The following is a 27,014-nucleotide window of genomic DNA, read 5'->3' as shown; positions in this document are numbered from 1 at the left end:
ACCATGGCATACAGTTGTTTCACAAGCACAGTTGCCAGAGCAGCAGTGGCGGAAAGAATTGTCAGGTCTGAGACCACGCGCAGTAGTAAAGGAGAGGAGGACCGCCCACCTCCTCCACCATGGCATACAGTTCTTTCACAAGCACAGTTGCCAGAGCTGCAGTGGCGGAAGGAACTGTCAGGTCTGAGACCACGCGCAGTAGTAAAGGAGAGGAGGACCGCCCACCTCCTCCACCATGGCATACAGTTGTTTCACAAGCACAGTTGCCAGAGCAGCAGTGGCGGAAGGAACTGTCAGGTCTGAGACCACGCGCAGTAGTAAAGGAGAGGAGGACCGCCCACCTCCTCCACCATGGCATACAGTTGTTTCACAAGCACAGTTGCCAGAGCTGCAGTGGCGGAAGGAACTGTCAGGTCTGAGACCACGCGCAGTAGTAAAGGAGAGGAGGACCGCCTACCTCCTCCACCATGGCATACAGTTGTTTCACAAGCACAGTTGCCAGAGCTGCAGTGGCGGAAGGAACTGTCAGGTCTGAGACCACGCGCAGTAGTAAAGGAGAGGAGGACCGCCCACCTCCTCCACCATGGCATACAGTTGTTTCACAAGCACAGTTGCCAGAGCTGCAGTGGCGGAAGGAACTGTCAGGTCTGAGACCACGCGCAGTAGTAAAGGAGAGGAGGACCGCCCACCTCCTCCACCATGGCATACAGTTGTTTCACAAGCACAGTTGCCAGAGCTGCAGTGGCGGAAGGAACTGTCAGGTCTGAGACCACGCGCAGTAGTAAAGGAGAGGAGGACCGCCCACCTCCTCCACCATGGCCTGGGCGAGCATGTTGCCCAGGTTGCACTCCCCGCGGGCGCAGATGCTGTCGGAGGCGTCCAGCAGCACCTTGGTGCGCCCCACCTGCTCGTCCCCCACCTGGGCTACCTTCGCCTTCCACGGCTCCATCTCCTTCAGGATCCCCGTGTCTGGCGACAGCCCAGAACCGGATCAGCACAGGGTGGACAGGGGCGCAACAACTAAATTTACAAAAGGGGGGGGGGGGCAATATACCTTTTTATAAAGAATCATCGATCCTCCCTATTGTAGCGGGGGTCCGGGGGTTTCCCCAGGGAAAATTTGTATTTGAAGGTGGAAAATGGTGCTATTTAAGCAGTTTTATAATCTAAAAATTGATTACACAGCACTTTCTTTGCCCCCGTTTGCCCCCACTTCAAAATTTCGGAGGGGGGGGGGGCAATTTCCCTTCCCCCCTATTGTTGCGCCCGTGTTGGTGGAGTATCAGTCGTCAGACGTGAAACCATCTTTTTCCCATTTTTCCCCCTTCTGATTTTCACATACCAATGTAGTTTACTTATTTTTTTATATTAGTTTCAGCTGTTCTAGCCTGGTTTTATTAACGACTGTGCTTAAGCTGTTCTGAAGAAAATGAAATTAAAATATCACTGATTTATATGTTTATATATGTAAAAAGTACAAAGAGAATCTTCATAAGAGTTGAAATTCTTATCCAATTTGACCTTCAATACAGGTAGAGCTGATACATTTGTAAGCAAGCGGCCACCATATTGGTACGTGTAGTACACTGAAATCCCTCTCCTTTTTTGTCTTCATCCCCCACCCCTCACTTAAAATTGAGCCTATGCTCCATATGTATGTTTCCCTGATTTCCGTTCAAGAAGGGTATCAACTGAGGGGGTTCGGTGTTTAAGGGGGTCAGCGCATTCGCCTCCCACCAAGTGATGCGGGTTTGATTCCCGGTGTGGTTATATCCTGGATTTTCATAAGTGGTAAACGCTGCCTTAGTAAAGGTAAAGCCTTAATTTATACATTTAAATATCAAACCTTAATTCATACACTCAAATATTAGTTTAACGAAGATAATATTTCTCCTACGAAACTTGTAAATATTATCAAACATAAATATTTTATTTCTTACCCACAAAATTATTTTTCTCTGTCTCACAGTACATATTCTTAACTTCAATGTGTTTTATCACCTTAGGTCATTAGACACGAATATATACAGAGCCACATTAATTGGGAAAGTATATGGGCAATTATGGTACCATTCCAGAATTTTCCAGTAGTGTTTAGGTAAAACCACGGAAAATCTCAATAAGAACATCAGGACTGAGGTTCAAACCGGGTTCTACCAAATTTGGGTAGAGTGTCTTATGTCTTCACAACTTCACTCCCACAAACAAAAATGTAACTCAGGAGCGTAATCTTTTAAGGCAATATTTTCTTGGACTTGATGCTAATATTACTTTGCGTGTACTAGACAACCTTTACATTAATTGATATGCATAAAAGTGAGAGAGTTGTGTGTTTTCTCAATATTGTTAAAATGCAAACTTCAACATATATTTTTTATGTGTTTTATATATCGTGGCAATAACTAGAGAGGTAAACGCTCACAGGACCTCCCGATTCAGATGATCTCTCCAATTGAAATTCTATACGTTATTTGCTAATATTCTAAGTATTTCACTTAAGATGTAAGGAAACATTTTTGTATGTAGCTACTACTTTCAGTATCAACATGTAAAATTGCTATAACTTAAAAAAAAGAATAACATGCAGACTTGATGTTAGCTTTTGGACGTACGCCATTGCTAAGCACATGTACCTATGCCTGTAGAAGAAAACTACAAAAAATCCCAAAAGACAAAAAACACAAATTAAGCAAAAAAATTGCTGTTGTCAACAGGTGTTTATATCCTGTTGACAACAGCATTTTTTTGCTTAATTTGTGTTTTTGTGTTTTTGGTTTTTTTTTGTAGTTTTCTTCTACAGACATACATGTGCTTAGCAATGGCGTATGTCCAAAAGCTTACATCAAGTCATGCACTCCCATTGCACAAATATTTAAAAGTTAATAATAACATGCAGCCATTGAAAATAATGATGTTTTACGCAAAGTACAAAGAAAACCGGGGTAACAATGTCACACGTGTTGGGAGAAATCCTGGTAAGGTAAAGTAAGCACTCCTGGTGATGGACGGCCGGGCCCACCTTGCGGCACGGAGCTGTCCATGAGGATGGGCGCGCCGCTCCAGCTGACGGGCTCCCCCTGCTCGTCGAACAGCACGGTGAGGTTGCCCAGGTACTTGCTGAAGGCGTAGGCCTGCACCACGGGCACCCGCTTGCCGCTGGCCTGGGTCACGACCAGCGGGTAGGGTCCGGCGGCCACGTCGCCCCCCGGGGGAGTCCCTGCTCGCAGAGACAGCGCTGTTGTGTCCGGCATTCCGGGAGGACAGACACATCGACAAGATCATTTCTTTGCAAGGGCGCCCATACCTATGGGCAGGGTGGGTCCGATGCTCCCCCTAGCTTTCAGGCAAAGAAACAAAATTAGGTGTCCTTGAGTTTTTTTGGAAAATTTTGAGTCCTTTACGGCAATTTTTGGCCATTTTTTTGTCATCTGTTATGGTTTGCCCCCCCTCCCCCAACAAATTCTGCCGCCCCCCTTACAAACTTTCATATGGGCGTCCTTGTTTCTTTGTATTGTATTCATTTCATTTAAGCATACGTTTAAAGACATTTATAAAGATAGTACGTAGTTCTTTATGATTCAGTGGAAAGGGTACATGCGCACTTAGCCGGCTGATGCGTAGCGAATGTTTTTAATCTGGAAACGTCAGCGGGCATGTACACAGAACTGTTTGTGGGACTCTGTTTGCTGTAAAAACCGAGGATGATCATGCGTGTGCGTCGCTGCTGATTCCTGGAAGCCGGAGTGCCTCGTGACCGGACGCCTGGAAAACTGAACTTTGATTAGGGCGTTGCTGGCGGTGGACTGATGTGAGAGACGCTGGGGAACAGCAGCAGAGAAGGCTAGGCTCTCGGAGGGAGCGGATGCCTAGAATGTAATTATGGTTGTAGCTGACTTGTACGTAAATGAAGTGTATAGATGGGAGCAGGAGTAAAAGAGATCTTCCACAGATTCATGGAGTTCCTTCTTGGGGTACCTATCCCTTGATTTTGGCTATCAGCGAGTGTACCGCTCGGCACTCGAACCCACCTAGGCCCTACTGCACAGTCATAGGCAGACGGGCGCAACAACACACCCTCCCCCCTCCTCCAACAACTACCAGTCCGCCTCTCGGCACACGGCATATCGTGAATGCATCGGACGTCAAGGAACGACCACGCTGCTGCCATCTGTGGCGGATGGCGCGAACCAATGTACAGATAGCCAAAGTTACACTTTTCACCAGATGGACATTATTTTAATAAAATTCCTTGTCGAAAACCAGGCCTGGGTAAAGTATTTTTTTGTAAATATTTTTTTGCTCTTTTATCGGAGCCGTTTCATTATATTATAGTTTAAAATTTCGGTCTGAAAAAAAGAATCGTTCAGTAGTCGACGTCGCTGCTCTCAAGGCGAATTCTAGCGGCAGGTGTCCAAAACTAGGTGTAATGCGCGTCAAGAAATGTAGCTGAAAACACAATTTGTGTGTGTGTATATATATATATATAACGCTTGGCATTATATTAAAGATTTCTACGTTAAATTTCGTGTCCGAGTTTCGTATTGTAAGTGTATTTGCAACATGAGAACACATGAGTTTCCTCCTCACCGAGGTTAGATATTACACATCACTGGCGAGTACAGGAACACTGGCTCACTTTTTTAAATTTATTTTTTTACAATTTTAGTCCTGTTGTAACGTGTGTTATTTTTTAAATAGTAGATAATTTAAAATATTCAGAAGGTTAATCTATAGTTTAAAAATTGATTTTCAAATAATCAGGAATAAGTTTGGTTAACTGTCCTCCACACACTTTGTAGCTGGATCAGCTGCTGGTTCGAGCGGTGTTGGACACAAGTGAGACACTAACGGACGAAGAGTCATAGGGAGGATACATCCCCCCCTGAATATATGAGAGAAGGTAGAATGTCATTTTGGGTAATTCAATACGAGCTGCTACAACACCTTGAATCACAATCCGCAAAAGCAGTGATGCATGTTAAGAAACATAATCTAACTGTCCAAACCCCTTGTTGTTTACATAAGATATTTCGAATATATATTTCTTGGTTTTTATTTTTTTATTTTACTAATTTTCCAAAAATATATTCTTAAATCCGCTACTGAAGATGGAAAAATAATCACACGAACGCGCATGTCTCTCCGGGACAGTCAACTGCTTTTATAAAAAGTGACATTAAATTATGCCCACTGTGGATCTTTCATTAGTTTAGTAGATTTTTATCTATTACAGTTATGCACAATGACTTAATGATGGGGACATCAAGATTGTGTAGCAATGGCAAATATAGGTTCTAATTTGTGGGGAGAGGGCCGGGGGGGGGGGGGCAATATTACCAAGCGCTTTTTTTTTAAAGTGACTATCATTAAATGATTACGAATGGTTTTCAGGGGGGTTTTAGCAAAGTTTTGTGACTAAACAATATAGTTATTACTCTTATTTCTTTAAGTTTTCCGTTAATTTTTATAACTGAACTAAACTAATAATTCATTACACCTTAGCGCGTTGTTTTATTATAACACGCATGTATTTAACATTTAATTGTATTCCCTTTAGTATTATTTTCTTCACTCCCCTTACTTCTTGACTAAATTAAGATTTAAATTTTTTAATAATATTTTTTTTAGCTCTGGTCTCAACAACCTAATAATGTAAATTTTTTACACTAGAAAAGAACATAGGTTTATTATTTTTGAGCTATAAATATTGTGTCATAAAGTGAATAAATTAAAAAAAGTTAGCCTTTTTATGTAAAGTTTACAAAATGAAGTCCAGATTACTTGGTACACTAGCAAACTTGTCAAGAATTTCTTCATCGCTTATTTTAATGTCTCTACAGATCGAAAGCAATGCTAGTCCATTAAGCCTACTTTCCGATGTAGTATTTCTCAAGGAGGTCTTAAATATTCCTACACTTGAGAAGCTTCTTTCCACGTTTGCAACAGAAACAGGCAGAACTAAGAGTAGTTTCAAGAGAATATAAAAGTTACGGCAGAGAGTCTTGTCACATTTTTCTAGAGAAATAATGGCTGTTTTGAGAAGATTTTCAGTTTTTTCCTGGCTCCACTTTTCTTTACACAGCATAAACTCACTTTGTACGACCTCTTTATGTGAAAAATCTTCTTCGTAGAAATTGGAAGCAGCTTCCAATGAACCGAAATCTGTTTTGTTACAAAATTCGGGGGCATGTGTTGTAAGGATGCAACTGTTTTCTTGAGAGATTCAAAGCGTTCCTTCAGTGAATTACAAACATCATCAGCTTACGTACATACAACAAACATAAACAGCTCGTCGATAGCATTCTTCTTCTGTTCTGTAAGGGACGTTGATGCGGGCTGTTTAAAGGCAACCAACTCTAGGAATCTTTTCTTTAATGTCGAGTTTTGCATCGAATTCCTTTACTTGAGAATACAGGTTATTAAAGTTGTCATTAGCATTTATCCTTTGTTTCGATAGCAGAGCGAAGACACTTATAACATTTTTCATGGCTTGATAATATCTATTTTGTTTTTAGATTCACAGATAAGTTATTAGTAGTTTACAGAATCCGGTTCAAAAGGAATAGATTAACAAGAAATGGAAATTTACTAATATAACTATCATCCTTGAGAGATTTGTGCAATGGGAGTGCATGACTTGATGTAAGCTTTTGGAGATACGCCATTGCTAAGCACATGTATGTCTGTAGAAGAAAACTACAAAAAACCAAAAGACAAAAAACACAAATTAAGCAAACATTTCTGTTGTCAACAGGATATATACACCACATAATATTCCATAACAGGAATATGGTCAACAAACAAAGAAAAGCAAAGAAAAATGGACTAAGAGAACGAAAAATCCCCACAAATGATGAATTGAACCCCAAAAAAATTCAGCACAACATTTGAAACGAGACAAAAAACACAACGGGAACAAAAGTTAGGAAATCTATAATTTTGTATTATTGGTCTTCAACAAACAAACAAACAAAGAGAAAACTGTTCTATTTGACTAATGTCAGTGGTTTCATCTGCTAAAACGGAATAAAAAAATAGACTTCCTAACATTTGTCACAATTTGATATTGTATTAAATGACCAAATGAATGAGCTCGTTTGAAATAAAAGAACTTGTGTACATGCTCCTCCCACCATTTGTAACCCAGCAGTGATCGAACATTTCCGTAATTTTTTTTCTGGCTCCTCTAGGTCTATTCATCAATCATCACCAAGACCGCTTACTGCTTTTTGCTGCCTTCTATAAAATCTTATAGTTTGTATTTTAGGGATCAGTCTTTTTCTGTTCTTTTTCGGTATCCAATCTTCTTTGAGCATTACTTGATTGATAAAACTCTCAGATTTTTTTCGTAACAATGGATTTTGTTTTTAAGCAATAAAAACTGATGCTTTATGATATGTGCAAACATTTCCTTGACTTCTTTCAAATTACTTAAATCTGTGTTTATAATGCCCTTGTTACTTAGTTATCTCTTCATACACTTTTGGAGCGCAGAAATATTTCACAATATTGACAAAATGATCGGATTTTTCTTCAGAATAAGCCAACCACTCAAATTCTTCTAGCCATTTCATTTGAAATAATCTAGTATGGTTTGAACGGGAACTATTAGAAGTAGAAGGAAATTTGTGTACCGGTTGAGGTTTCCAAACATTTTCTTTAAGCGAAAATTTTCCTTCATTTGTTTCCGAGCGAACGGAATTGCTTTGACAATAGTTTCCAGTATCATAGATATTTATTTCTTACTTGGTTGAAGTCACCCGCAACTGGGCCTGGATCAACGGTACTGGTATTTGCGACACCAAAAGATACATTGTCAGTGGCACAGCCAACTTAAACAGTGTCACTAACAATGCTGTCAGTATCAGTAACACTGTCACTAACACTGTCACTAACACTGTCACTAACACTGTCACTAACACTGTCACTAACACTGTCACTAACACTGTCACTTACACTCTGTTTCTTTGTAAAAAAAGGTTTTGAATAGAGGCTTGTCTCTTCATTATGAATGCAGTTGACTTAACAACAAATTAAGATTAAATGACAGCAAAATGCAGATGATCGCAGATACACAACTATTCAACAAGCTCACTTACTCAATAAACAGAGCTACAGATAAAATAATTTGGCAGACAAGCAGTGAAAACGTTAACCTTTTAACGTAATTCCCGACTGTGTTTACTAAATCCGTGTCTGCCATGATGCCACTAGCGCATCATAGTCCACGCAAGGTAAACCAGCCCTGAAAGCTTCTGCCTTTTCTCTCCAGAGCTGCTGCTGACATGCGGAATGGCGTTATAGGTATAAACGTTGGCTGAATACACGGGGGCTCACCGGAAATAAATACGCCATGAAGAAAGTTAATAGCTATTAAGAAAATAGCAAAATATTGTTTGTTGAGTAGTCACATTATTAATTCGTTGCATTGCAGTTAATGCTACACAAATGGCGTTGCCATTTTGCACGCACAGAAATAAAAATTCACGCAAAAGAAAAAAGCGCTATTTCAAATCTATGACCACACTACTTCAAATCATGCTGAGAAATATTTTTGTCGTTACTTCAAAACCGCGGAAATCGAATAGCGTTAATTGCGTTGTTGTGTTGGATTCAACTTTTTGTATATCTATGCGAAAATCATTAAATTTCATTTATGCCGCAGTTGAAGGACCTAACACATAAACTTTAACACATGGAGCGAGAAGCATTATATATATATATATTCAATGGCATAAGTGATCACGACCATCGATAGGCATATAAAAAGGAATGGATAAATGAGAGTACCCTGAGAAATCCCACAAAATATGTGCAGACTGTGTCGTGTATGGAAGGTAGGTCTAGCTGTGTACAGCAGCATGCAGTAAAGGTAGGAGGACAGAGTGGGTCATATGGAGCAGAGAAGGCCTCGCCGTTGGGGAAGATAGAGCCGGCAGGACTACCTGTGTAGAGCAGGGTGTGGGAGTGTCCTCCCACGATGAGGTCGATAAGTTATAGTTTCCGCCAGTGCTATGCAGTACAGGTAGGAAGGACTGGGTCACGTCAAGCAGAGAAGGCCTCGCCGTTAAGAAAGGCAGGGCCGGCAGGACTACCTGTGTAGAGCAGGGTGCGGGAGTGTCCTCCCACTATGAGGTCGATAAGTTATAGTTTCCGCCAGTGCTATGCAGTACAGGTAGGAAGGACTGGGTCACGTCAAGCAGAGAAGGCCTCGCCGTTGGGGAAGGCAGGGCAGGCAGGACTACCTGTGTATAGCAGGGTGTGGGAGTGTCCTCCCACGATGAGGTCGATAAGTTATAGTTTCCGCCAGTGCTATGCAGTACAGGTAGGAAGGACTGGGTCACGTCAAGCAAAGAAGGCCTCGCCGTTGGGGATGACAGGGCCGGCAGGACTACCTGTGTAGAGCAGGGTGTGGGAGTGTCCTCCCACGATGAGGTCGATAAGTTAAAGTTTCCGCCAGTGCTATGCAGTACAGGTAGGAAGGACTGGGCCACGTCAAGCAGAGAAGGCCTCGCCGTTGGGAAAGGCAGGGCCGGCAGGACTACCTGTGTAGAGCAGGGTGTGGGAGTGTCCTCCCACTATGAGTTATAGTTTCCGCCAGTGCTATGCAGTACAGGTAGGAAGGACTGGGCCACGTCAAGCAGAGAAGGCCTCGCCGTTGGGGAAGACAGGGCAGGCAGGACTACCTGTGTAGAGCAGGGTGTGGGAGTGTCCTCCCACTATGAGTTATAGTTTCCGCCAGTGCTATGCAGTACAGGTAGGAAGGACTGGGCCACGTCAAGCAGAGAAGGCCTCGCCGTTAGGGAAGGCAGGGCCGGCAGGACTACCTGTGTAGAGCAGGGTGTGGGAGTGTCCTCCCACTATGAGGTCGATAAGTTATAGTTTCCGCCAGTGCTATGCAGTACAGGTAGGAAGGACTGGGCCACGTCAAGCAGAGAAGGCCTCGCCGTTGGGGAAGGCAGGGCAGGCAGGACTACCTGTGTAGAGCAGAGTGTGGGAGTGTCCTCCCACTATGAGTTATAGTTTCCGCCAGTGCTATGCAGTACAGGTAGAAAGGACTGGGCCACGTCAAGCAGAGAAGGCTTCGCCGTTGGGAAAGACAGGGCAGGCAGGACTACCTGTATAGAGCAGGGTGTGGGAGTGTCCTCCCACTATGAGTTATAGTTTCCGCCAGTACTATGCAGTACAGGTAGGAAGGACTGGGCCACGTCAAGCAGAGAAGGCCTCGCCATTGGGGAAGGCAGGGCCGGCAGGACTACCTGTGTAGAGCAGGGTGTGGGAGTGTCCTCCCACTATGAGTTATAGTTTCCGCCAGTGCTATGCAGTACAGGTAGGAAGGACTGGGCCACGTCAAGCAGAGAAGCCTCGCCGTTGGGGAAGGCAGGGCCGGCAGGACTACCTGTGTAGAGCAGGGTGTGGGAGTGTCCTCCCACTATGAGGTCGATAAGTTATAGTTTCCGCCAGGGCTATGCAGTACAGGTAGGAAGGAATGGGTCACGTCAAGCAGAGAAGGCCTCGCCGTTGGGGAAGGCAGGGCCGGCAGGACTACCTGTGTAGAGCAGGGTGTGGGAGTGTCCTCCCACTATGAGTTATAGTTTCCGCCAGTGCTATGCAGTACAGGTAGGAAGGACTGGGCCACGTCAAGCAGAGAAGGCCTCGCCGTTGGGGAAGGCAGGGCAGGCAGGACTACCTGTGTAGAGCAGGGTGTGGGAGTGTCCTCCCACTATGAGTTATAGTTTCCGCCAGTGCTATGCAGTACAGGTAGAAAGGACTGGGCCACGTCAAGCAGAGAAGGCTTCGCCGTTGGGGAAGGCAGGGCAGGCAGGACTACCTGTGTAGAGCAGGGTGTGGGAGTGTCTTCCCACTATGAGTTATAGTTTCCGCCAGTGCTATGCAGTACAGGTAGGAAGGACTGGGCCACGTCAAGCAGAGAAGGCCTCGCCATTGGGGAAGGCAGGGCAGGCAGGACTACCTGTGTAGAGCAGGGTGTGGGAGTGTCCTCCCACTATGAGTTATAGTTTCCGCCAGTGCTATGCAGTACAGGTAGAAAGGACTGGGCCACGTCAAGCAGAGAAGGCTTCGCCGTTGGGGAAGGCAGGGCCGGCAGGACTACCTGTGTAGAGCAGGGTGTGGGAGTGTCCTCCCACTATGAGTTATAGTTTCCGCCAGTGCTATGCAGTACAGGTAGGAAGGACTGGGCCACGTCAAGCAGAGAAGGCCTCGCCGTTGGGGAAGGCAGGGCAGGCAGGACTACCTGTGTAGAGCAGGGTGTGGGAGTGTCCTCCCACTATGAGTTATAGTTTCCGCCAGTGCTATGCAGTACAGGTAGGAAGGACTGGGTCACGTCAAGCAGAGAAGGCCTCGCCGTTGGGGAAGGCAGGGCCGGCAGGACTACCTGTGTAGAGCAGGGTGTAAGAGTGTCCTCCCACTATGAGGTCGATAAGTTATAGTTTCCGCCAGGGCTATGCAGTACAGGTAGGAAGGAATGGGTCACGTCAAGCAGAGAAGGCCTCGCCGTTGGGGAAGGCAGGGCCGGCAGGACTACCTGTGTAGAGCAGGGTGTGGGAGTGTCCTCCCACTATGAGTTATAGTTTCCGCCAGTGCTATGCAGTACAGGTAGGAAGGACTGGGCCACGTCAAGCAGAGAAGGCCTCGCCGTTGGGGAAGGCAGGGCAGGCAGGACTACCTGTGTAGAGCAGGGTGTGGGAGTGTCCTCCCACTATGAGGTCTATAAGTTATAGTTTCCGCCAGTGCTATGCAGTACAGGTAGGAAGGACTGGGTCACGATAAGCAGAGAAGGCCTCGCCGTTGGGGAAGGCAGGGCCGGCAGGACTACCTGTGTAGAGCAGGGTGTGGGAGTGTCCTCCCACTATGAGGTCGATAAGTTATAGTTTCCGCCAGTGCTATGCAGTACAGGTAGGAAGGACTGGGCCACGTCAAGCAGAGAAGGCCTCGCCGTTGGGGAAGGCAGGGCAGGCAGGACTACCTGTGTAGAGCAGGGTGTGGGAGTGTCCTCCCACTATGAGTTATAGTTTCCGCCAGTGCTATGCAGTACAGGTAGGAAGGACTCGGCCACGTCAAGCAGAGAAGGCCTCGCCGTTGGGGAAGGCAGGGCAGGCAGGACTACCTGTGTAGAGCAGGGTGTGGGAGTGTCCTCCCACTATGAGTTATAGTTTCCGCCAGTGCTATGCAGTACAGGTAGAAAGGACTGGGCCACGTCAAGCAGAGAAGGCTTCGCCGTTGGGGAAGACAGGGCAGGCAGGACTACCTGTATAGAGCAGGGTGTGGGAGTGTCCTCCCACTATGAGTTATAGTTTCCGCCAGTGCTATGCAGTACAGGTAGGAAGGACTGGGCCACGTCAAGCAGAGAAGGCCTCGCCGTTGGGGAAGGCAGGGCAGGCAGGACTACCTGTGTAGAGCAGGGTGTGGGAGTGTCCTCCCACTATGAGTTATAGTTTCCGCCAGTGCTATGCAGTACAGGTAGGAAGGACTCGGCCACGTCAAGCAGAGAAGGCCTCGCCGTTGGGGAAGGCAGGGCAGGCAGGACTACCTGTGTAGAGCAGGGTGTGGGAGTGTCCTCCCACTATGAGTTATAGTTTCCGCCAGTGCTATGCAGTACAGGTAGAAAGGACTGGGCCACGTCAAGCAGAGAAGGCCTCGCCATTGGGGAAGGCAGGGCCGGCAGGACTACCTGTGTAGAGCAGGGTGTGGGAGTGTCCTCCCACTATGAGTTATAGTTTCCGCCAGTGCTATGCAGTACAGGTAGAAAGGACTGGGCCACGTCAAGCAGAGAAGGCTTCGCCGTTGGGGAAGACAGGGCAGGCAGGACTACCTGTATAGAGCAGGGTGTGGGAGTGTCCTCCCACTATGAGTTATAGTTTCCGCCAGTGCTATGCAGTACAGGTAGGAAGGACTGGGCCACGTCAAGCAGAGAAGGCCTCGCCGTTGGGGAAGGCAGGGCAGGCAGGACTACCTGTGTAGAGCAGGGTGTGGGAGTGTCCTCCCACTATGAGTTATAGTTTCCGCCAGTGCTATGCAGTACAGGTAGGAAGGACTGGGCCACGTCAAGCAGAGAAGGCCTCGCCGTTGGGGAAGGCAGGGCAGGCAGGACTACCTGTGTAGAGCAGGGTGTGGGAGTGTCCTCCCACTATGAGTTATAGTTTCCGCCAGTGCTATGCAGTACAGGTAGAAAGGACTGGGCCACGTCAAGCAGAGAAGGCTTCGCCGTTGGGGAAGGCAGGGCCGGCAGGACTACCTGTGTAGAGCAGGGTGTGGGAGTGTCCTCCCACTATGAGTTATAGTTTCCGCCAGTGCTATGCAGTACAGGTAGGAAGGACTGGGCCACGTCAAGCAGAGAAGGCCTCGCCGTTGGGGAAGGCAGGGCAGGCAGGACTACCTGTGTAGAGCAGGGTGTGGGAGTGTCCTCCCACTATGAGTTATAGTTTCCGCCAGTGCTATGCAGTACAGGTAGGAAGGACTGGGTCACGTCAAGCAGAGAAGGCCTCGCCGTTGGGGAAGGCAGGGCCGGCAGGACTACCTGTGTAGAGCAGGGTGTGGGAGTGTCCTCCCACTATGAGGTCGATAAATTATAGTTTCCGCCAGGGCTATGCAGTACAGGTAGGAAGGAATGGGTCACGTCAAGCAGAGAAGGCCTCGCCGTTGGGGAAGGCAGGGCCGGCAGGACTACCTGTGTAGAGCAGGGTGTGGGAGTGTCCTCCCACTATGAGTTATAGTTTCCGCCAGTGCTATGCAGTACAGGTAGGAAGGACTGGGCCACGTCAAGCAGAGAAGGCCTCGCCGTTGGGGAAGGCAGGGCAGGCAGGACTACCTGTGTAGAGCAGGGTGTGGGAGTGTCCTCCCACTATGAGGTCTATAAGTTATAGTTTCCGCCAGTGCTATGCAGTACAGGTAGGAAGGACTGGGTCACGATAAGCAGAGAAGGCCTCGCCGTTGGGGAAGGCAGGGCCGGCAGGACTACCTGTGTAGAGCAGGGTGTGGGAGTGTCCTCCCACTATTAGGTCGATAAGTTATAGTTTCCGCCAGTGCTATGCAGTACAGGTAGGAAGGACTGGGTCACGTCAAGCAGAGAAGGCCCTGCTGTTGGGGAAGGCAGGGCCGGCAGGACTACCTGTGTAGAGCAGGGTGTGGGAGTGTCCTCCCACTATGAGTTATAGTTTCCGCCAGTGCTATGCAGTACAGGTAGGAAAGACTGGGTCACGATAAGCAGAGAAAGCCTCGCCGTTGGGGAAGGCAGGGCCGGCAGGACTACCTGTGTAGAGCAGGGTGTGGGAGTGTCCTCCCACAATGAGTTATAGTTTCCGCCAGTGCTATGCAGTACAGGTAGGAAGGACTGGGCCACGTCAAGCAGAGAAGGCCTCGCCGTTGGGGAAGGCAGGGCCGGCAGGACTACCTGTGTAGAGAAGGGTGTGGGAGTGTCCTCCCACTATGAGTTATAGTTTCCGCCAGTGCTATGCAGTACAGGTAGGAAGGACTGGGTCACGTCAAGCAGAGAAGGCCCTGCTGTTGGGGAAGGCAGGGCCGGCAGGACTACCTGTGTAGAGCAGGGTGTGGGAGTGTCCTCCCACTATGAGTTATAGTTTCCGCCAGTTCTATGCAGTACAGGTAGGAAGGACTGGGCCACGTCAAGCAGAGAAGGCCTCGCCGTTGGGGAAGGCAGGGCAGGCAGGACTACCTGTGTAGAGCAGGGTGTGGGAGTGTCCTCCCACTATGAGTTATAGTTTCCGCCAGTGCTATGCAGTACAGGTAGGAAGGACTGGGCCACGTCAAGCAGAGAAGGCCTCGCCGTTGGGGAAGGCAGGGCAGGCAGGACTACCTGTGTAGAGCAGGGTGTGGGAGTGTCCTCCCACTATGAGGTCTATGTCCGGGACTCTGGCGGCGACCTCCAGGTCCTTGGTGATGCCGGCGTGCGACAGGCCGATGATGATGTCCACTCCGGCGGCCTTGAGGCGGGCCGCCTCCTGCCGCACGCTCTCCACCTCGTCCAGGAAGCGCAGCTTCTCCGGTTTGGAGCTCTCCTGCGAATAGCGAGGCGACTGCTTTCAGGCAAGCCTCTCTCAGTAGTAAGTGTCGTTCTTATGTACTCCTTAGAACCAATTTAAACCTATAGAGATACACAAATATAATCTATTGCAGCCCGCTTATTATCTTTAAAGTCAGTTTAATTTTCTTATGCAACGTCTCTTCCCAAATAAAGAAGAGCGCGGCTAAATTTAACGCAAAGGGATCTGACACTGCGGAAGATATAATTTTATTTTCAGCAATATCGTCTGGGTGAATTTGTGATTTAACACGGTTATTGGAATTGGATAACACACAGTGGTGACAATTGAGGGGAAGTAAGTGAAGAAATTGACCACGTCTTATGACAACTATTGCAGTACTTGTTTGCAGTCGATTTCGGGAACCAGCGGAAAACCAAGATCTAGATGCGAGTCTAATGTTTCGCCATTGCACTATTTAAATTCACCAGCACGCATTATATTATAAGCCAGAGTAACGATTAGTGGGACCATAATGTGACGAAACATCGAAATGGTTCAAAGCCAAAATAGGGCAGTAATTTCTTTTATAGCATCCAAACAAACGAATGGAACAAATACGTATCTTTCACAATAAAATAAGCTTACGTAAATATTTTTTTTTTTCAGGAACCATAAGACTTAGGGGCACCGAAAGGATGTTTAAGATAAATGAAAAAAAGTCACTTTGGTAATTCAGAGATCAGAGCACAGCGAGGCGCCATTGTGAGGAACTTCTAAGCAATAGTAGTTACATCCGTGCTTACCACAGGACTAAACAGTAGATAAATGACTAAATATAGATGTAGATAATAACAAAAATAATTAAAAAAAACTGTGCTGGTTACAACATGAAAATTACTTCAATTTGTGTCTCAACATCTCATTGACTCCTACCAAGGAATTCTTCCCCTTCTTTACACCTTCAGGCTGACACTTTAGGCATGCAAAGCCCAGTGTCTACATACGAGACACAGACTCACATGCGGGTGCTTCAGTGGTGCAATGCAAGGGAGCTGTGTACATCTGGTGTAATAGTGTGTGAGATAGCGCGTGGCTAACTAGAACACAAGAGCACAATCCTAGACAGAGCATCAATTTAGAGATGGGCAAAACTGTGAGTTCCAAGTTTTTGTTGCCACCGATTTTTACCTGTGAAACAAACATATTTTTAACAGGCTGTGATCTGGGATGTTACAATAATTGACGATATGGTCAACATTGAAACGGGCCCTAAGTTTATTGCTTGGTGATATCACCGTCGTCAGCTCTTCTGTGCAAAATATACAAATGAGACATTATACATTTATTAAAATAAAACGTCTCGCCCTCAAAATTTGGGCTATAGAAGTGCCACAAATTTTGCACCGTTGCTGCTGCTGTGCGGATATTGTACATTAATGCACATGCAATGGTGCTGGTCTCACACAACATATTGCTTAGGTATTACATATTCTTTAATTTATTTTAATTAAAGGGCTTTTCCTGCAAGTACGTCACGATATCTCTCTTGTATTTTATGTTCCTTCGCAAATTTTCTCGGAAACACATTTACTTTATATTATCTTATAGCAGAAGAAAAAACATAACATATGTGTTCATAATTATGGTTACTTTCGCGACTCTTTACCGTCCTCAAATTACGTTTAGTAAATATTTGACGAAGAAAGATTTATGACCCAACAACAAATGCAAGTGATAAATGTTGTGATAAATTTACAGGAACACTTCGTTAACAGTAACAAGACAATTTAATTATTAATCTAGTGCGTGAGACCGAGCATTAAAAAAAAGCTTGTTTACCGTTTTTGAAATAATAATTAAGAATGTTTCAAAAATATTTTAACAATAAGTGTCAATAGAATGTGACATACAGTTTTGCAAGAACATGTTCGTCAGTACTTAAAATTATATGCCTGAACACATGAGTATGTCTATGTCCGTAAAGTATATCGGCTCTGCGCGGTCAAGTGTGAACTGTGCATTACTATTATTGAGACTGAAACAAGTGGGCTACCCAAGTGTTAGCAGCCGCCTCCCACACACACGAAACTGCACTCACACTCTTGATGGAGAGTCAATAGGTGCAAGGTCCTACATGCTAGATCTCACTTATCAAATGATCTATACCATCCATACAGCCATTGTTTTTTTGGATCTCTATCACTCTGATAATCTAATGCGTTTATTTGCTGATTACACTGTAATCTAATTAGTTCTAGAGTAGTCTGTGAGCAGTAAATTGAGAGCCATATAGAGCAACACTTATCGGCAATCACATTCAGTTACATAACAAGTGCACGGCTCTCTGGTACTATAATCGCACATGTATAGGTGCATATTGTAGGCTAGTCGAGTAGCTTCTTATCATATTTTATCCTTATCACTCGTAAAGTGACCTAAGTATATGTATATCCAAAGACATTTTAGTAACCGGGAGAGCTATTACTTGCCCTAGTTGCAATCCCGTTTACTCTACCCGTGTAATCGCCTCTTAAGTACTAAGTATAAAGTTTCTTCAAATACATTACATACTTTAAAGGTTGTACTTTCTTTTTGTCATTAAAATTAAGTAACTTTTTTTAAATTTTATATGATTTGATTTATAAAGTTTTATACATTTATTGTTTGATAGCTAATGAACCCGTGCTTCGCTACGAAAGGATAATGATAGAACACATGCATGAATGGGGCTAAATATCCATAGGGCTGTTACAGTAACTCTATGTTAGCTATTAATTTTTTTTATTAAGATACTAGCTGAAGTACCCGAAATGTTAATGTACAAGCAATATTTGTGGAGATACAGCTTATCAAACTTTAGCTAATTTTTTAAGTTACATGATTTTTAGTTAAATTTCATAATTCTCATTACCATTCATATTAATTTATATTAATTGTTCGAAAAACTCTCCTACAATCACAATGGACTCTTCCTGGAGTCTCAGGGGACACCCAAAGTGATCCCCCCTCTAAAATCTTGAGCAAAAAATTAGATAGTTTTATTTTTATTTTCAAGCGTGGGAATGTAAAAAAAAAAACAACAGAAATACTGAAAATTCCTTATGATATCTTTTAATTTTGAGATAATCATTATAAAAAAGTCCTTCAGGGTAAAATCGACAAAAACTAAAAAAAAAATCGAAGATTTTGAGGTTTTCTTGATTTTTGTTTTTTTGACAATGATGCGGTCGTCTGCCGACGTAAATACTTGTATTTAAAATTTCATTGCATAAAAAAAATCTAATTTCATTTCGTTCACCGCCTTTTCGTATCTAATTTGACTGTAGTTCTAGGCAAGAAGTGACAGACGCACCAAACGATACCACGTTACAAATTCAAGGCAACGCCATCTATTGACGAAGCTCTAAACTAAACGGATATTAGCGCGTTTAGTTCGCTAGCCGTCGCGAGCTTCACGAAGCGGATGGGTACCGCTGACGAGGACAGGAAGTTTCCAGAACTTACTACATGACCGTGTGACAGACATAGAGAAATTACACAAAACAGTTTGTGTGTCTATGACCTACCTCCTATGATTTTCTGTTATAAAACTGAATTGACCCCCTTTTTTTTTTCACTCTCTGACGGAAAGAGTTTCAAAATTATTTGTACTCTATGTCACTCTCCATTCCATTGACTATCTATATGCAGAAAACCGTGTCGATCCGTTGCTCCGCTGCTGAGTGAAAGAAGGACAAACAGATAAACACACTTTCGCATTTATAACATTAGTAGGGATACTGAGAACAGACAGTGACTGACTACCATGCTACACAAGTTCACCTCTGCTCCTACTCGTGGGTCCACCAATGACAAGCTACATTATTCTGCCTCTGCCCTTTTATTGGGTACGCCACTGCCCGTTCTCGTGGGTTCACTGCCAGGCTTAACGGCCTCGCTCCTTCCACGTACCCAATATATAGAGACCGGAAAAATTCGCGGGTTCAATGACCTCCAGGATAGACTCCAATATCTTCTACACACTCGGGCAAATGCCAACTGTACATTGGCTGCTGACTTGTGAGTCGTCTCGACTGGGTGGCCTGTGATTCGACACTTCTGTGAGTGAGGGTCTCTAATTGGCCTTCAGTCCTCCTGATTAACAGTGAACCAATGACAGAAGCAGCAATAAGGTATACTTATTTGAATTTTAGCATAACACGAAATGAACCCGCGAATTTTTCAGGTCTCTACCAATATAACATCTATATCAAAGTTATAAAATCACCTCATGAAATAAACAAAACAAAATTACATGAATAATATCGAAAAAATTAATTATAAATCAAAATATGCTACCTTGGACTTAAAGCGTAAGGTTTTTAGAATATCTAACTATTTGTATTACACACTTGCCTGTGTTCGATCCGGAAAAAAACGAAACTATAGGTTACACAAAAATACCATAGGTAATGTATTAAAATGTAGCGTGTTTTATTCCGAAACTTAATCTAAACGGCAATGTCAACGGTCACACACAACAGCTGCAGGAAAAAAAAGTATTGTTAAATTTTATAGTTGGAACAAACATGGCGTCAATGAACGAGCAAAGACTTATCTCTAATATATTTAAATAAAACTCTGAATCTTATTTTTTTTAAAATCGCTTCGATTTACAAACGGACGTCCCCTGAAGAATCCATGTACCGAATTTCACGGTTCTAGCCTCTCCGGTTTCTGAGCTACGCAAAAGACAGACAGACAAATTATATTTTTACTATACAAATTTTTATTAAGATAGTTAAATCCTACAATTAGATAAAATAATTTTCATTAGTTTATATTTTTCCCCTGGTGGTGAACGGGTGATATCAAACAAAGTAAATTTCTAATACTAAAAAAAAAAAAAATCGTGGAAACATTTTTTAGATTAATATTTTGATGAAATCGCGGTAAGTTGTAAAATATATAGAATCATAAATTTGGAAGGGTAGACATGTGGATAAAAACATATATTGAACGTCAAAATTGTTACATTTAAAATACAACTGTGTCATCGATAATTCTTTACGGTTTACTCTTAGTAAATTTTTATTTTTAATTAACAGCATTATACAACTAGTTTGTTTAAAAGAAAATTATCATCATCATATATATCTAAATTTGTTAAAAGTGTTGCCTTGCTTGCAGTTCTAAGTGGCCGAACGTACCACGCCCGAAGCTGCCTCTCCCAGGCCGCTCTCATAGCTAGTGACTGGCCTCAGAGCTAATGTGGAAGACCCCATTACTGCTTCTTCAAAGGCCCACTTGAGTTGAAAGGCTCGACTGCCGAACCACAGCGAGACGCGCGAGAGAGCAAACAACATGTCCGAAGTCATTGCGCGATTCAGACTACTGGAGGCGAGGCCTGCAAGGCGAGCCATTCCCATCTGACATAGAGAGTCTGCCCTGACACAACCCGGGGGGCCGACCACACACCTGCGTGCCTCACACCATTTCGAATTAGCAGTTTGATAAGTTAAAAGTGCTTGCTGCACTACGCGATGTACAAGTCATTGTCAGGTTTCCTCGCCAGTCAGCGAAGGCCGTACTGGGGTCTGCTCTCTCTGAGTGGCCAGACAAGCCGGCCAACCACAGCGCGTCTATGGAGGTCTCTGTTGAAGAGTCGTGATCATCATTTTATATTTACAGTGCGAATCTGGATCATGTTCCCCAAGATAAGAAATAAGAGGATTTATACTTATTGCACATGTGTCATAAAAGTTGAAACTCCGAACTCATCTTCATGCTTCCAGCATTTAGAAACAGTTAAATTACTGTCTATTCATCTTTCATCTAGATAGACAATATATCTGCCAACTTCGCGGTAGTTCGTATTTTGTGAAGGTAGTCATTACGCCATGTCACTTTGTCCGCTCTTTTAACGAGTATTTTTCTCTTGAACCTGCACTTCCTCCACTTAAATCCCGTGCTTCTGATCAAACGATGTATCGATCTTGATCCCCATGGAAATTCTATTTTGTTCTTGATTATAGGCAAAAATTTCGGGATAGTTAGAATTTTCTTCTCGCTAACATAAAATTCGTGTATTTTATACTTGATAACGCATCTATCGAAATCATCCACAACCACGGTAGTGTGTTTTCGCCAATCACATCGGTTTTGACCAGGTGTTGATAAAGAACTGTTACTATTAGTTGCATTGCGTACTTTGTTCTCCTTTCTTATTCGTTTCACCGTTGGTTCGCTTACACCTAAGTAATGATCGGCTCGACGTGTTGCTTGAATCAAAGGAAATGCTAGGACACCTTCTTTAGCTTCATGGTCACACTTCTCAATAACCGTACTTATAATTTCGCGTTCTTCACTGTGTATCACTTTCCTCTTTTTAGTGCCATTGCCGAAATAAAGATTTCAATTTACAGAGGCCACATTCACACAGTTACAAATAAAAGAACTAGCAATTATAATTGTAACTTAAACAAACGTTTATGTAAACTTGTCTACACGTGTTAAACTGACAGCACATTTTGAATAAAACTCGACTTCTAGAGAAGAGGACCGATGTTTGCACGCAAGACTTCACACTTCTCAGGCGACAAGCAAACAACTGCCGCCCCCCCCCCCCCCCAACTGTTTACGGGAAACCCGACCGCCACCACCCCTACCTCCCCCATACAGGTGACAGGGATATTACCATCAGTCACAGACAGTACAAGGGTTTAACTTGTGTTTTGCGGTTAATTTTCCCGGAATTGTTGTTGTTCTGCGCGGGGATTGGGCAGGGGAGAGGGGGTATGGTGGAGCTCGCTTCTGCGCTCGTGTACGCACCCTGCTGGCTAAGCGTCTGCACGGCTTGTCTCCGTAAGATAGCTGCGTTACTAGTGGAGCTTGAGGCCTGTATCGCTCTTCCCCCCTTTTCCATCGTTTACCCGTTTTCCCGGCTGCTGCCATTCTCCATCTTCGAACACTTCGTCGACGCCTGGCATTGGGGCGTCGCCTGGCATTGGGGCGTCGAAACATTTCCTGTGGAATCTCATTGATAGCGCCTGATTGGTCGTCCATGGTTTTAAGTCAAACACACAATACACCCACTGATTACGCACCCGGGACTGAGTCAGCCGGGTTAGTGGCTGGACCTGGAGGCGCTGTCGCCTCGGGTGTTTTAAAGGGCTCACACTCGCTTATATGCAACCTTTAATACCGCCGGGGCCTAAACTTATCCCTAAACTCAGCGGAGCTCCTGTGGACACGCCCGTCCTCCAAGGATACTCGGGAAAAAAAATCTTATCTGGGGAAAGCAACTAAGATTCATCGTAAATGGGATCAGACGTCCGGACATTCCAGAACGTATCCGATGGTCACCGCTCACTCGTGTAAATGTTATGGTCCACATAAAATAACGATTTTGCGACAGTTATTATGTTTTGTGATTAGAGAATATTTTAATTATCGCTGACATAACCTAACCAATCTTTCATTTTCGTTACGAACTCCTAGACTTGCGAAAACCTACCCTCCCAGAAAATAATTAATTAAAAAAATATTTTACTTGAATATAAAACTTAAACTATGATTAACCATTTAAATTATGAAAATATTTCAGCTTAACATAGATTTAACTCTAGTCACTATAGCCAGGACCCTTCCAAGAATATAAAAATTATTTTTGCAAAATCTTACTCTAGTTTCAGGGTGTGCTTCGCGCGACCAAGGTCAACACGTGCGAGCCATAAGGGGGTCTCTGGTTCGCGCATCACACACCTCTTCGCCAAAACACGATATCAAGCAGGGGATAACTGTTTAGAAAAAGTGTGTTAAAACACAACACATGCAAAAATCTGAAGGCAATTTACAATCCCTAGTAGCGTAAAGTTACAAAACTTCTTAGAATAATTACAAAGGGATAATATCACAAAGATTACAATAAAATGATTAAATGCAAATAGTTATGGCATACTAGCGCAAATGTTTACGATTGAGATAAGCTGTGAACGAAAATTACAAGAGGTTATAATATAATAGAGCACCTAAGCACTCAAGACAGAGGCAGTCATACCAGACATAGATTATTATGTCTTTGCTTTTTCGGTAGTTAATGCAAAATAAACACCTGGATGTAAGACATTAAGGAGTGGAAAAAAATTCATAATAAATTAAAACTTCTTGAGTGCCTCCCGAAGGAACCTCGGGAAAAGACCAGTCAAGCAAGATAATGTTGCGCAGCCTGAACACAAGATAACCAAAACATAATTTTGACTGTGGTGGCTGAAACAGGAACTTAGAAGGAAAACAAAGTCCAACAACTGTCTGAAGGTGCTGCCACAACACACCAGCAATAAACTCTAAGCTAACCATCTGCTATAAATCTGCTATAACTCACCCAAAAGAACCTCCTCGGAACACTGGCTGACCTGTTAATACTTCAGTAGACAATAATCAGATACAAGGGCATAGATCGCCCCTTTGCGGGCATAGCACTTTAGGTTTATTGCTAGGCTCTGATCTCGACGTACACTACCAGATGTAAAGAAGCTTCACTACCGAGGTTGGGAGACATGGTGACAGTGCGGGGTTATGAGGGCTGTCGGTGTTCACCTTAGTGGTGGTGGTGATGTAGCCGACCACGCCGACCAGCCGTCCTCCCCGCTTCAGGACCACGGACTTGTTGTACAGCCCCTGGATGCGCGGCTCCTCCGAGTCATCGATATTGCACACCACCACAGGGTACTGGAAGCCCTGCAGGAATGGCACCAGGCCATCCAGCTTGTCGTCAAAGTCGTGGTTCCCCAGCGTCTGTGGCAAACACGCATGGACCACTATACCCACAGCTGCAACATCACGGACTTATTGTACACTCCCTAGAGGCACGGCTTCTTCCATTCATCCATGTTGTACACCACTATGGGGTACTTAAATTCCTGCAAGAATGGTACCAGCTTCTCCAGCTTGTAGTCAAAGGTGTGGTTGCCCAATGTCTGAGGCAATTATGGGTGTAATTTTATACGGCCATAGCTGCACCCAAGCAAGGTAAACACAACCCAAACCTTCCCTAAGAACCACCAGAGGTACTTAATGCCTCGCAGGAAGTGCACCTAGTCCTACAGCTTGTCTTCGAAGTCATGGTTTGTCAGCATCTCCGAACATCACGCGCGGACCGATATACGACCACAGCTGTCACTGGTAGTGTTTTCTGGCATTTTTATCTGACAAGCACATTACTACCCTTCCCATACTTTCATCCCCAAACGTAGAACCAGGAGTCGACTTACAGAAGCTGTTTTTCGAGCCAGAACAATGTGATCAGTGCTTAACCACAACAGGCTCGGAAAACATGTCTCTCCACCCTGCAATAAGTACAGGGTTTCACATGTATAGAGTCTGATCACATGTAACTAATTCCATATCTAAGTAGCATGCTCTACTGTAACTTTATCCCATTTTATTATAGCCAACTTGCTTTGACAGAAGGTTTGAGTGGGAAATAACTAAACACTGCCCTTTTTGACCATAGAGATTGTGCACTATAAACCACTATCTTACACCCCCAAAAGCCAAAGTCCCCAGGACTGAGAATACAAGTCTACACACAGAACTAAATCAGCATGTGCTAGGTATAGTCCAAGAACACCCCCCAATCATGTCAACAGTAATGTAGGGCAGATGTCATAGAATGTAAAAATCCCAAATCTGAGGCTCTCGAGAATCTTTATCCCATTCATATCGAGTATGCAATCATTGATCAGAGGGATACTTCCATATTCAGACAAGCAACTCAAGAGTCACAAGTCCTCTCCTGGCCCCCCAAACCAACACACATCAGACCCCTCAAGTGTCACCTTGATGCATGCCTCATATATCCAGGAGACAAGACTCTCCAGCTTCAAATCCTGTTGGCATGAAAAGTACTCTTATGCAGTACAGCCATTTTATCACAGTCCTTCATGAAGCAAATCTCACTGACCAACAGGTAGCATCCATATCAGCCACCTCTAGTCAATTGATGATATTTCTGGGCAACTCACGAAAGAGAACACAACTCCCTTTCTTCAACAACATATTACTAGGTTGAAGTCACAGCCGATGATTCCTGTATGTAACCTCAGTTCCTCTCATGGGTTCTCTACTTTCCCACAATGCAGGCTATGCTCCACATCGTGTAGCTGTTGACAATACTGGCTCGAATGACACTTCACAATGCCTTACTGGTGGAGTTTGGCCATAATGTTGTCATGTCCAGAGAGAAGCTGAACCATAGAACAAATTACTCGATATGTTTTTAGTTAAGCCATTCCTTTACACCAGGGATCACAGAGAAAATGACTTTTTCCTTTTCGGGGGCATCCATGTTTAATTACCACTTCTGGATTGTCCACTCTCTATGCAACTGTAGGCCCTAAGGCCTGAAGTTTTCATTGGTTTTGAGGCAGCAAGCCTACCCCTCTCTGCCACCAGCATATCCAAGGGGATATACCCAACAAGTACCTATAGAGTGTCATTAAATGCCTTGGTCAGCCAAAAAGGGCTGCATGCTTCGCCGACTGCAGTTTCCTCCTTATATGTATGAGCCCAGACTGTGGATACCAAGCTACTGCACCTTAGAACATGTTCGGGAGGAATACTCCTCTGTACAGGTTGGCAAACATCTTGGTGCAGAGTTCGTGGTTGGTCAAGGACAATCCCAAGAGCCGATAGAAATGCTCTGCTGCCTTCTGTGACACATACTCCAAGTGGTCTAAAAAGGTGATCTGTTCATCAAAGAAGAAACACAGGTATTTGAAGCTGGTCACAAATCCTAAGTGATTATTCTCAATGGTCACTCGTGGATAGTGAATGCAGGCTCCTCTGAATCAACCCTTCAGCATCATACACTACGACTGGTCAGGCGAGAACCGAAGTTTCATCGACACAGGCCAGGGTGTAATCTGCCAGGTGATAAGCTCACACAATCGCTCTAGATCGTCTCGTGAGTTACTATGAGCGAGGATCAAACCATCGTCAGCATACCCAAATATCTCACAACCTTCAGGAATCTGAGTCCGGGGAAATCCATCGAACCAGATGTTCCAGAGCAAGGAACCAAGATCAGAGCTCTGGGGTTAACCCTTGTTCAGCTTTTTTAATCCTCTCATTCCTCTACTACTCTTCTGCAGTCGCCAGGTAGTAGAGGTTCCAAGGACACTCCAGTTAATGCTACAGTCTGAGAATCCGCAACGTCCAGGAAAATTCCCAGCAAGTACTTTTTCCGAGCTTCAACCACATGGCTAGGAGATAATGTAAGGCTATCTTGGAACCGAATCCTGACCGGAAGCCGTACTGATGAACTTTAAACTCTCAATTAGCTTCCAGATACTGATAAAGCTAACTATTTACTAGTTTCTCCAGTACATTATCAACGATTGGTAGAAGAGTCAGGAGCCAGTATGCCTTAAACCCCTCCCGGACTTCACTCCTTTCTTTTGTACAGGGTCCTTACTAATAACTCTTTCCAGATCCTTACATAAATATTGTTTGCACAACTGTAACAGATATTCTGAGATTCTGGTCTGGACTTACTTCAGCACCTCAGCAGTAATCTCATCATGTCTAGGGGCTTTCTTGTTTTTCAATTTATACACAGTGTCTGTTAGCTCCTCCTTTAAGAAGAACTGAGTGTCCTCTGCATTGTAGGTAATATTCACCAGTGCCATTGTGTGCTCATACTGATGTTCCTCCCAAAAATAGGGACATCGGGAAGGACTACGCTCAGCAGTTTGATGGAACTTTCCACTATATAAGTGCAGAAGTCCGCAACCAAACTGTCTGGTGTTTTACACATTCTGCTCATTGCCTGCCATCCTATATGCAATCCCCCATGTATACTTATTATCCTCTGTTTCTACGGAGCGCCTCCGGGATTCAAGCCGGACTTCTCGGACCCACTGGTGGTACTCCTGACAACTGCTGTGGCAGTTCACCTCCATATCGCAGTCGGATGCTCGCCGGCTCTCAGGAGGAGGGGTTCAGGGTTCGAGTATAAGGCTGGATGTTAAT

General features: G+C 44.5%; 1 protein-coding gene across 2 annotated transcripts in view; it reads right to left on the bottom strand.

Moving 5' to 3' along the window:
* The window catches only part of LOC134533719 (apyrase-like), a 42,730-nt gene that overhangs the window by 10,711 nt on the left and 5,005 nt on the right, over window positions 1–27,014 (bottom strand). For both annotated transcript variants that reach the window (XM_063371301.1, XM_063371300.1), the window contains exons 3-6: window positions 23,580–23,777; window positions 14,834–15,035; window positions 3,020–3,217; window positions 806–969 (exon numbers count right to left, since the gene is read on the bottom strand). In XM_063371301.1, coding sequence (XP_063227371.1) covers window positions 806–969; window positions 3,020–3,217; window positions 14,834–15,035; window positions 23,580–23,777 — 762 coding nt within the window. The remainder of the gene's footprint in view (window positions 1–805; window positions 970–3,019; window positions 3,218–14,833; window positions 15,036–23,579; window positions 23,778–27,014) is intronic.

Source organism: Bacillus rossius, chromosome 7, assembly GCF_032445375.1.
Source record: "Bacillus rossius redtenbacheri isolate Brsri chromosome 7, Brsri_v3, whole genome shotgun sequence".
In the NCBI taxonomy this organism is placed as follows: Eukaryota; Metazoa; Arthropoda; class Insecta; order Phasmatodea; family Bacillidae; genus Bacillus; species Bacillus rossius.
The sequence above is the reverse complement of the archived record's forward strand: the minus strand, read 5'-3'. Positions and strand labels throughout refer to the sequence as shown.